This window comes from Nomascus leucogenys, chromosome 13 (genome assembly GCF_006542625.1).
Source record: "Nomascus leucogenys isolate Asia chromosome 13, Asia_NLE_v1, whole genome shotgun sequence".
Taxonomy (NCBI): Eukaryota; Metazoa; Chordata; class Mammalia; order Primates; family Hylobatidae; genus Nomascus; species Nomascus leucogenys.
The window spans coordinates 14,843,304-14,854,808 of NC_044393.1; the positions used below are offsets into that span (position 1 = coordinate 14,843,304).

The 11,505-nt window shown below is 48.0% G+C and overlaps 1 protein-coding gene across 3 annotated transcripts in view; it reads left to right on the plus strand.

The window, feature by feature from the left end:
• ZNFX1 (zinc finger NFX1-type containing 1) overlaps nt 1–11,259 on the plus strand; it is a 32,966-nt gene extending 21,707 nt beyond the window's left edge. Inside the window, exons 9-14 of one of the 3 annotated variants that reach the window (XM_003252917.3) lie at nt 654–793; nt 2,274–2,428; nt 3,119–3,264; nt 4,386–4,496; nt 5,586–5,681; nt 7,441–11,249. In XM_003252917.3, coding sequence (XP_003252965.2) covers nt 654–793; nt 2,274–2,428; nt 3,119–3,264; nt 4,386–4,496; nt 5,586–5,681; nt 7,441–9,885 — 3,093 coding nt within the window. In that variant the 3' untranslated portion in view covers nt 9,886–11,249. Of the gene's footprint in view, nt 1–653; nt 794–2,273; nt 2,429–3,118; nt 3,265–4,385; nt 4,497–5,585; nt 5,682–7,440 lie in introns of all 3 variants that reach the window. The other 2 variants (XM_030826703.1, XM_030826702.1) reach the window with 2 other exon arrangements.
• Nucleotides 11,260–11,505: the final 246 nt, after the last annotated feature.

An 11,505-nucleotide genomic window follows, 5' to 3' on the forward strand; every position in this document is an offset into this window, starting at 1 on the left:
TTTGTTTCGTTTTGAAGCAGCGGGAAGATGTTTATTTAGTGACATCTGTCTGACTTGCGAGAGAAGAGAGCACTTTCTCATAAACAGTGCTTTCCACCACTTGTTAAAGGTACTGTGTTGATACGATGGCAGTAGGACCGTTTTAGCAGGCACTGTGCCAACTCCTGTGTGAAGCACCAGTTGCTAGGCACTGGTTGTACAGCATTCAACAAGAAAGTACCACCCCCATGACTTTCATGGCATACATTTTAGGAACAAGAAACAGGCTATGGTCAAAGATGTTTAATGATAACTAGTGCTAGTACTACTATAAATGTTTTCCATGTATTTACTCCTGACAAGCCAACAATCCTATAAAGAGATACCATTATTATTCCCATTTTATAGAAGGTGATACTGAGGGACACAGAGGTTAGGTCATTTACCTTAGGTCCCACAGTAAGAGGTAGAGTAGGGCTTTGAAGCCAGGCAAACTGGCTCCAGAGTCCTTGTTTAGCCACTCTACAGTGGAAGAGCTGTTGGGAGAATGTAAGACACTTGACATTAATCAGGGATGCCAGCCCTTTTTCTTATGTGCTGTGGCCCCTGCCTTGGGCTTAAAACCAAGCCTGACTCTGCTCAGACAGTACCCTGCCTAGTATTGATGTCTGCAGACCCAGCGCAACCAGAAAAAGAAAATGAAAAAAAGAGTGAAGGATGAGCTTCGCAAACTGAACACCATGACTGCAGCCGAGGCCAATGAGATCGAGGATGTTTGGCAGCTGGACCTCAGTTCTCGCTGGCAGCTTTATAGGTACTGTGTTCCACATCCAGCCAACCCATGTAATTTCCCCAGGGAGTTCCTTTTCTGTTCCTGGAACATTCTTCACCTCCAAGACCTTCAGTGATGTTAACTAATTATTGATTGAGCACCACCACTGAGCTGAGTGATAGGGATACAGCCATGGGATAGAATAGACACTTTGCTCTACTTTCATGGAGCTTATGGAGTCTATCCAGGGTGACACATTAATTATGACCTTCATGGAGCCTATGGAGTCTATCCAGGGTAACAAATTAATCACATAATTCCACAAATAAAAAGTTACAAGTGGGTATAAAAACTCAGAAAGAAAAGAACAGAGAGGTAACAGGCACAATGACTCACACCTGTAATCCCAGCACTTTGGGAGGCTGAGGCTAGAAGATCACTTGAGGCCCAGGGTTCAAGACCAGCCTGGGCAACATAGTGAGACCTCATCTCTACAGGAAAAAAAAAAAGAGTAGTAGAGGCCGGGCGCGGTGGCTCACGCCTTTAATCCCAGCACTTTGGGAGGCCCAGACAGGCGGATCACAAGGTCAGGAGATCAAGACCATCCTGGCTAACACAGTGAAACCCCGTCTCTACTAAAAACACAAAAAATTATCTGGGCATGGTGGCCAGCACCTATAATCCCAGCTACTCGGGAGGCTGAGGCAGGAGAATCGCTTGAACCTGGGAGGTGGAGGTTGTAGTGAGCCGAGATCACGCCACTGCACTCCAGCCTGGGTGACAGAGCGAGACTCCGTCTGAAAAAAAAAAAAAAAAAGAGTAGTAGAAAGCCGTTGGAAAGTTTTACAGCAATTAGTGACATCATCAGTTTTACTAATAAAATAAATACTCTAGGCCGGGCGCGGTGGCTCATGCTTGTAATCCCAGCACTTTGGGAGGCCGAGGCGGGCGGATCACGAGGTCAGGAGATCGAGACCACGGTGAAACCCCGTCTCTACTAACAATACAAAAAACTAGCCGGGCATGGTGGCGGGCGCCTGTAGTCCCAGCTACTCGGAGAGGCTGAGGCAGGAGAATGGCGCGAACCCGGGAGGCGGAGCTTGCAGTGAGCCGAGATCGCGCCACTGCACTCCAGCCCGGGCGACAGAGCAAGACTCCGTCTCAAAAAATAAATAAATAAATAAATAAATACTCTATGGAGAATTAGAGGAGGGGAGGGAAATTAGGCAGGGATGCTGCAGCTGGGAGAATTTATGAGAAATTCTTCCCAAAGTTTTTAAAGTCTCTTATTTTCTTCCCATAGTTAACCTTTGTTCTTTATCTCACCCCTTTCCTTAGCTCCTGACCACTCTGCACATCTTTTTGTTGGGCATTTTGGATTCTTAGGTCCCCGAATGTATCTCTCTGTCACTATGCTCCAGGGGTCCAAGATTCACTTCATACACTGGGCACACTGAATGGGGTTCTTCCACCTTCTCAAAGAGCATGTGGCCTTCTTTCCTTGGTTCTTCCCATTCTCCAGGCTCTGGCTACAGTTGTACCAGGCTGACACCCGCCGGAAGATCCTCAGCTATGAACGCCAGTACCGCACATCAGCAGAAAGAATGGCCGAGCTGAGACTCCAGGAAGACCTGCACATTCTTAAAGATGCCCAGGTTGTAGGAATGACAACCACAGGTAAGAAACTGTGGAGAAATTTACCTGTTGCATCTAAGTTCACTTCTGGTGCCACATTATCTAAGGACAGGTAAAGAGGAGCTTCTTTGGTAGGTTAGAGGAAAATACCATGAAAAGCTACTGAAAGCACCTATATTTTGAGAACTCTTGATGAAATTCACTCACTTTCGCCAGGCGCAGTGACTCATGCCTGTAATCCCAGCACTTTGGGAGGCCAAGGCAGGTGGATCACCTGAGGTCATAAGTTTGCAGTCAGCCTGGCCAACATGGTGAAATCTCGTCTGTACTAAAAATACAAAAATTAGCCAGGTGTAGTGGTGGGCGCCTATAATCCTAGCTACTTGGGAGGCTGGGGCACAAGAATCACTTGAACATGGGAGGCAGAGGTTGCAGTGAGCCGAGATCGCACCACTGCACTCCAGCCTGGGTGACAGAGTAAAACTTTGTCTCAAAGAAAAAAAAAAAAGAAAGAAAGAAAAGAAATTCACTCACTTTCTCCTGCTGGGTTTGAAAATCCAACAGTGACCAACACGGCTTTAATGTTCTGGAGACCACCCAGAACACTGTAACGACTAGTTGTCGCTGATCCAGGTTCAGGGAAGATACAGAAGTGGATTCCCAGAGGCCCAGTGGCCCTGTGGATCCTGTGCCTCAGCTCAGAGGAGCCTTTCTTTACTTTCCTCACTTGAGGTGCTGCCAAATACCGCCAGATCCTACAGAAGGTGGAGCCAAGGATTGTCATAGTGGAAGAAGCTGCGGAAGTCCTTGAGGCCCATACCATTGCCACATTGAGCAAAGCTTGCCAGCACCTCATTCTGATTGGGGACCACCAGCAGGTAAAACAGGAGCCCCCCAGAAGATGAGCTGGCCCTCTGTGGGGGTGAGATCATAAAGGAAGACCCTGGCCTCTGCTTCAACAGTCCTCAAGCTTATTAGTAGCTTTTGGTGATTCCTCTTGCCTTCACCTCCCACATTCAGTCTAAGAGCAGGTGCTATTAGATTCGAGGTATATTTTAGTGGCAACATCATTTATTTCATCCATTCCCTCTGCTATTTACCTAGTCCACCGTGGCCTCTTGTATGGACTGTATTATAATAGCATGCTCCTCGGTGTCCCTGTTTCCATTTTTGCTACCCTCTAATGCACTCTACGTAAAGGAGCCAAAGTGAATTTTAAAAAAAAAGGTAGATAGATAACGTCACTTTCCAGCTGAAAACCCTCCAGTGGTTTCCCATTGCACTTGCATAAATATCAAGCTTCTTTTTTTTTTTTTTGAGACGGAGTCTCGCTCTGTCGCCCAGGCTGGAGTGCAGTGGTGCAATCTCGGCTCACTGCAAGCTCCGCCTCCCGGGTTCACGCCATTCTCCTGCCTCAGCCTCTCCAAGTAGCTGGGACTACAGGCGCCCGCCACCACGCCTGGCTAATTTTTTGTATTTTTAGTAGAGACGGGGTTTCACCGTGGTCTCGAGCTCCTGACCTCGTGATCCGCCCGCCTCGGCCTCCCAAAGTGCTGGGATTACAAGCGTGAACCACCGCGCCCGGCCAATATCAAGCTTCTTAAAGTGGCCCACAGTCATGTGATCAGGTTTCAGCTTATTTCTCTGACTTCATCCCATTTGCTCATGGTGTCCCACTGTGTCCTTTCTGCTCCCCATTATGGATCTTGCTTTTCAAATGACTGAAGAACTGGCAACCTCTGCCATGCTAGTGTCTACTCAGATGTCACTGTTCAGAGGCCTAGCTAGAAAAAACCCACCTTGGGGCACTCTGTCATATCACCTTTAGTTCTACTAATCCTTAACCCTTGTCATTATTAATCCTTAAACTGTACGTAGAATAGTGCCTGGCACATAGTCAGCACTTGAAAAACATTTGATGGTTGGTTGGATGGATGGAAGTATGGATGGTTAAATGACTTTATCAGTAGATAATCCTCTGCCATGTTTCTCTTCTCAGCTGCGCCCCAGTGCCAACGTGTATGATCTGGCCAAGAACTTCAACCTTGAGGTGTCCCTTTTTGAACGGCTAGTGAAAGTAAACCTTCCCTTTGTCCGTCTGAATTACCAGGTGAGAAGCTGGGCCTCTGTTATTACCAAATGACCAGGAGAAAGCTCCTGGAAAGCTGCCAGTTGCCAGCAAAAGAGGTCTTATATAAATAAAAATAATTTAATACTGAAATGACTCTGTCAGCCTTACATTTTCTGTTTTAAAACACCACAAGATCACCATGTTGAGTTTTTGTTGGATAAAGGAGCTGTTTATGTTATGCCTTCTCATTATTTTTTCAAATGATAATCTCTCTCTCTCTAGATTTTCTTTCCTTTCTTTTTTTAAAGAAAAATAGAGGCCAGGTGACGTGGCTTACGCTGTAATCCCAGCACTTTGGGAGGCCAAGGCGGGCAGATCACCTGAGGTCAGGAGTTCAAGAGCAGTCTGGCCAACATGGTGAAACCCCATCTCTACTAAAAATACAAAAATTAGCCGGGCGTGGTGGTGGGCGCCTGTAATCCCAGCTACTCAAGAGGCTGAGGCAGGAGAATCGCTTGAACCTGGGAGGCAGAGGATGCAGTGAGCCGAGATCATGCCACTGTACTCCAGCCTGGCAATAGAGCTAGATTCCGTCTCAGAAAAAAAGAAAAGAAAAATAGAGGCCGGGTGTGGTGGTCACACCTGTAATCCTAGCACTTTGGGAGGCCAAGGCGGGCAGATCATCTGAGTTCAGGAGTTTGTGACCAGCCTCGCCAACATGGCGAAACACTGTCTCTGCTAAAAATACAAAAAATTAGCCAGGCGTGGTGCCTCATGCCTGTAGTCCCAGCTACTTTTGGAAGGCTGAGGCAGGAGAATCACTAGAACCTGGGAGGCAGAGGTTGCAATGAGCTGAGATTGTGCCACTGCACCCCAGCCTTGGTGACATGTCTCAAAAAAAAAAAAAGAAAGAAAAATAGAGACGAGGGCTCACTGTGTTGCCAGGCTGGTCTCGAATTCCTGAGCTGAAGTGATCCTCCTGCCTTGGCCTCCCAAAGTGATGGGATTACAGATATGGGCCATCACAACTGGCCCTCCCTAAATTTTCTAACAGCAACCTTATCTTTAAAGAATTTTGTCTGTGTGTGCTCTGCCCATGTTTCTAATGACATGCATGTGTTTTTTCAGCACCGTATGTGCCCTGAAATTGCCCGCCTTTTGACCCCCCACATTTACCAGGATCTGGAGAATCATCCATCCGTTCTTAAGTATGAGAAGATTAAGGTGAGTCTGTCTTACCCGATCTTTCTTGGGTGGTGTCAGCAACCTAAAAAGGCTATAATTTCCTCAAGATGAAAAGGCTTTTCAGCGGCCGGGCGCGGTGGCTCACACCTGTAATCCCAGCATTTTTGGAAGCTGAGGTGGGCAGATCACTTGAGGTCAGAGTTCGAGACCAGCCTAACTAACATGGTGAAACCCTGTCTCTAGTAAATACAAAAATTAGCTGAGCATGGTGGCAAGCACCTGTAATCCCAGCTACTCAAAAGGCTGAGGCAGGAGAATTGCTTGAACCCAGGAGGTGGATGGAGGTTGCAGTGAGCTGAGATCGTGCCACGCCACTGCACTCCAGGCTGGGCAGCGGAGAGAAACTCCCTCTCAAAAAAAAAAAAAGCTTTTCAGAAGGGAGTAGAGCCAGCTTTTTAAAAGCTGGTTACTGGGAGGAAATTGAAATACAGACCACGGTTTTTTAATTCCAACTCTGTCTGTTAGTAGCCATGTAACCTTAAGCAAGTTATATAAGAATTCTGGCCAGGCGTGGTGGCTCACGCCTGTAATCCCAGAACTTTGTGAGGCCGAGGCAGGCGAATCACAAGGTCAAGAGATCGAGACCATCCTGGCCAACATGGTGAAACCCTGTCTCTACTAAAAATACAAAAATTAGCTAGGTGTGGTGGCGTGTGCCTGGCTGGGTGTGATGGTTCATGCCTATAATCCCAGCACTTTGGGAGGCCAAGATGGGTGGATCACCTGAGGTCAGGAGTCCGAGACTAGCCTGGCCAACATGGTGAAACCCCGTCTCTACTAAAATTACAAAAATTAATTGGGCATGGTGGTGGGCGCCTGTAATCCCAGCTACTTGGGAGGCTGAGGCAAGAGGATCGCTTGAACCTGGGAGGTGGAGGTTGCAGTGAGCCAAGACCGTGCCACTGTACTTCAGCCTATGCAACAAGAGTGAAACTCCGTCTCAAAAAAAAAAAAAAAAAAATTGTCAGCTGAGGCCAAAAGTTCAAAACCAGGCTGGGGAACATAGCAAGACTGTCTCTTTTTTAAAAATAAATAAATAAATTCTGAGTATCGGGTTCTTCTGGACAATAAGAATAATGGCTCCTGCAATATCCCATTACTGTACGGAAGGAGGTAATGTATATAAAGCAGTCAGCACAGTGGAGTGCTCAGTAAGTTAGCTGCTCTGTCATCATCATCCTCATCCTCACAGCACTGCTTGTTCTCTCAGCTATAATGGTTGGATTGTGGATGGCTGTTTTATTTATTTTTTTTTTTTTTGAGATGGAGTCTCACTCTGTCACCCAGGCTGGAGCGCAGTGGCACGATCTCGGCTCACTGCAATCCTGGGTTCAAACTATTCTCCCATCTCAGCCTCCTGAATAGCTGGAATTATAGGCACCCACTACCACGCCCAGCTAATTTTTGTATTTTTAGTAGAGACGGGGTTTCACCATGTGGGCCAGGCTGGTCTACAGGCGTGAGACACTGTACCTGGCCAGCTGTTTTAAATATTAATATCAAACAAGTATCTTGAAAACTGAAAGAGACATAATCTTTTATTTTCATAACTTGCTGTGGCCCCAAAACGAAGCATACAGTGACTAACTAAAGAACTAAAGATAGTGATGTTGAGGGGACAAAAACTTTCCAAGGTCTCTCTCTGGAGCAGAGTAAGTGGCCAGTGCATTGAAGAGAGGAAGAAAAAAACAAGTGCCATGAGTGAACCTTTTAACGTGTCACTTCTTTTCCCTGTCAGGGGGTGTCTTCCAACCTTTTCTTTGTAGAACACAACTTTCCTGAACAGGAAATCCAAGAGGGCAAAAGCCATCAGAACCAGCACGAGGCTCACTTTGTGGTAGAGCTATGCAAGTACTTCCTGTGCCAGGAATACCTGCCTTCCCAGATCACCATCCTCACTACCTATACTGGGCAGCTCTTCTGCCTGCGCAAACTGATGCCTGCCAAGACATTTGCTGGCGTCAGGGTCCATGTTGTGGACAAATACCAAGGGGAAGAGAATGACATCATCCTCCTCTCGCTAGTGCGGAGCAACCAAGAAGGCAAGGTGGGTTTTCTGCAGATATCCAACCGCATCTGTGTGGCCTTGTCCCGAGCCAAGAAGGGAATGTACTGCATCGGAAACATGCAGATGCTGGCCAAGGTGCCCCTGTGGAGCAAGATCATTCATACACTTCGAGAGAACAATCAAATAGGCCCCATGCTCCGGCTCTGCTGCCAGAACCATCCTGAAACCCACACCTTAGTATCCAAAGCTTCTGACTTCCAAAAAGTACCCGAAGGAGGCTGCAGCCTGCCCTGTGAGTTCCGCCTGGGCTGTGGGCATGTCTGCACCCGTGCCTGCCACCCTTATGACTCTTCACACAAGGAGTTCCAGTGCATGAAGCCATGCCAGAAGGTCATCTGTCAGGAAGGGCACCGGTGTCCCCTTGTTTGCTTCCAGGAGTGTCAGCCTTGTCAGGTGAAGGTGCCCAAAACCATTCCTCGGTGCGGCCATGAACAAATGGTCCCTTGTTCCGTGCCTGAGTCAGATTTCTGCTGCCAGGAGCCTTGCTCCAAGTCTCTGAGATGTGGACACAGATGCAGCCACCCATGTGGTGAGGACTGTGTGCAGTTGTGTTCAGAAATGGTCACCGTAAAACTCAAGTGTGGGCACAGTCAACAGGTAAAATGTGGTCATGTGGAAGGCCTCCTGTATGGTGGTCTGCTAGTCAAGTGTACCACAAAGTGTGGCACTATCTTGGACTGCGGGCATCCTTGCCCAGGCTCCTGCCACAGCTGCTTCGAAGGGCGTTTCCATGAACGCTGTCAGCAGCCCTGCAAGCGCCTGCTTATCTGCTCACACAAGTGCCAGGAACCGTGCATTGGCGAGTGCCCACCCTGCCAGCGGACCTGTCAGAACCGCTGTGTCCACAGCCAGTGCAAGAAGAAATGTGGGGAGCTGTGTAGTCCCTGCGTGGAACCCTGTGTCTGGCGCTGCCAGCACTACCAGTGCACCAAACTCTGCTCTGAGCCCTGCAACCGACCCCCATGCTATGTGCCTTGTACTAAGCTGCTAGTTTGTGGCCACCCCTGCATTGGTCTCTGCGGGGAGCCATGCCCCAAGAAATGCCGGATCTGCCACATGGATGAGGTCACCCAAATATTCTTTGGCTTTGAGGATGAGCCTGATGCCCGCTTTGTGCAGCTGGAAGACTGCAGCCACATCTTTGAGGTGCAAGCCCTAGACCGCTACATGAATGAACAGAAGGATGATGAAGTCGCCATCAGGTTGAAAGTCTGCCCTATCTGCCAGGTGCCCATCCGCAAAAACCTGAGGTATGGGACTAGCATAAAACAGCGGCTAGAAGAGATTGAAATCATCAAGGAAAAGATCCAGGGCTCAGCAGGGGAAATAGCAACCAGCCAGGAACGGCTTAAGGCCCTGCTGGAGAGGAAGAGCCTCCTCTACCACCTGCTTCCTGAAGACTTCCTGATGTTAAAGGAGAAGCTGGCCCAGAAAAATCTGTCAGTGAAGGACCTGGGTCTGGTTGAGAATTACATCAGCTTCTATGACCACCTGGCCAGCCTGTGGGATTCCCTAAAAAAGATGCATGTCTTAGAACAGAAAAGAGTGAGGACTCGACTAGACCAGGTCCATGAGTGGCTGGCCAAGAAGCGCTTGAGCTTCACTAGCCAGGAACTAAGTGACCTCCGAAGTGAAATCCAGAGGCTCACATACCTGGTGAACCTTTTGACCCGCTACAAGATAGCAGAGAAGAAGGTGAAAGATAGCATAGCAGTAGAGGTCTATAGTGTCCAGAATATCCTCGAGAAAACATGTAAGTTCACCCAAGAGGATGAACAACTTGTGCAGGAAAAGATGGAAGCTCTGAAAGCCACCCTTCCCTGCTCTGGCCTGGGCATCTCAGAGGAAGAGCGAGTGCAGATTGTCAGTGCCATAGGTTATCCTCGTGGTCACTGGTTCAAGTGCCGCAATGGCCATATCTATGTGATTGGCGATTGTGGGGGAGCCATGGAGAGGGGCACATGTCCTGACTGTAAGGAAGTGATTGGTGGCACAAATCATACTCTGGAAAGAAGCAACCAGCTTGCTTCTGAAATGGATGGAGCCCAGCATGCTGCCTGGTCTGACACAGCCAACAACCTGATGAACTTTGAGGAGATCCAGGGGATGATGTAGGAAGATGGTACACCACTGCCTTTTGCCCTCGCCACTGAATGACTGGGGCCAGCTCCCTAATGAAGGAACTGAAGTTTGTTTTTTATTATCATCCTTTTTGGGCTGGGCACAGTGGCTTACGCCTGTAATCCCAGTACTTTGGGAGGCCGAGGCAGGCGGATCACGAGGTCAGGAGTTCGAGACCAGCCTGACCAACATAGTGAAACCCCATCTCTACTAAAAATACAAAAATTAGCTGGGCGTTGTGGCGGGCGCCTGTAATCCCAGCTACTTGGGAGGCTGAGGCAGAAGAATCGCTTAAACCCGGGAGGCGGAGGTTACAGTGAGCTGAGATCATGCCATTGCACTCCAGTCTGGGTGACAGGAGCAAGACTCCTATCTCAAAAAAAAAAAAAAAAATCATTCTTTTTAGTCTTAGCACCTATTTAAGGATCCACTTTTAGGGCTCACCCACATTTGTTTCTAGATTTACCCCTGCGCTAGAGTAAGCACTTTATCTCCAGAACTGAGAGCAAAGTTAACAAATCTCACCCCTTCTCTCCTGCAAATTAGTGGATAGACTCCCTGGAACATGTTTGGGGCTTCCACCTAGGGCCACCTAGTGGTATCTCTGGGTCTTTACTTGGTCAAATGTTTATTCTACATTGTTCCCCAGGAACAGAGTATGAGCTCATTGATGGAGACCGATTCTAATTGCCAGGCCCTAATTTGCAGACTAACTCTCATAATAAACAGAGGCCCATAGTTGTTTATGAACTGCTTATCCCTTAAAGGAGCACAAGAAGCCCTCCTGCCCTCCTTGGGCACCCTGCCTCCAGGAGATGGAGGCATGTGATAAGACAAAGACTGCACCAACTCACCCTGACACAGTTACATAGTCACTGAGAGTGGGGAAGATGGGAAAGCCCATATGCTGCATAAGATGGGCCTTATGCAGCAGGCCCAGGTCGTCATTAAGGAGTGACCCCTTTCCTGTAACCTGCACTTTGGGATGGTAGAAGTTTCTTTACCTGCTGACAGGTTTGGTGGCACTGCTGGTTACCCCTGGGCCCTGAATGGAGCTAAAATCACATTTGGTACCAGCAGCACCTATCCCAAGTGTGATCCTTCATCCCAACACTCCCTCTTGGAGCTTTTGCCTGGGTAGGGCTAGCATGCCAGCAACTTCTGCAGGCTTCAAACCCAGGCCAGAAGCCAGACCCAGGCCTGCTGCCTGCATCTGCATTCCCTCCTTCCAGTGTTCCTTAGAACAGACATTTAGGTATCTCAGGTCCTTTCTAAGTGTCCCTTTCCTATGTATGCATTTCCTTTTTTTGTCTTTACTATGCACTTTAGCTTATAAAGCCAATTAAAAACGATGATTGAGAAAATCAACGGTCCACGCGTATCCTCAATTTTCAGAAGCAACTCAGACAGCCAAAGACAGTGAAGATGGGGACAGGGAAGGCACTGTCTATAATGAGGCTGTGATTTTGTTTTTGTGATACAGGATTTTTATTTAGCTGGTGAATGAATCATTTTTGCCCACGGTAAAAAGAACATTGTTTCAGCCTGTACAAAAGGGTATACTTGAAGTTTCTTTCTCCAGAGGCAAACTCTGTTCACTTCCTGAGTCCTCCC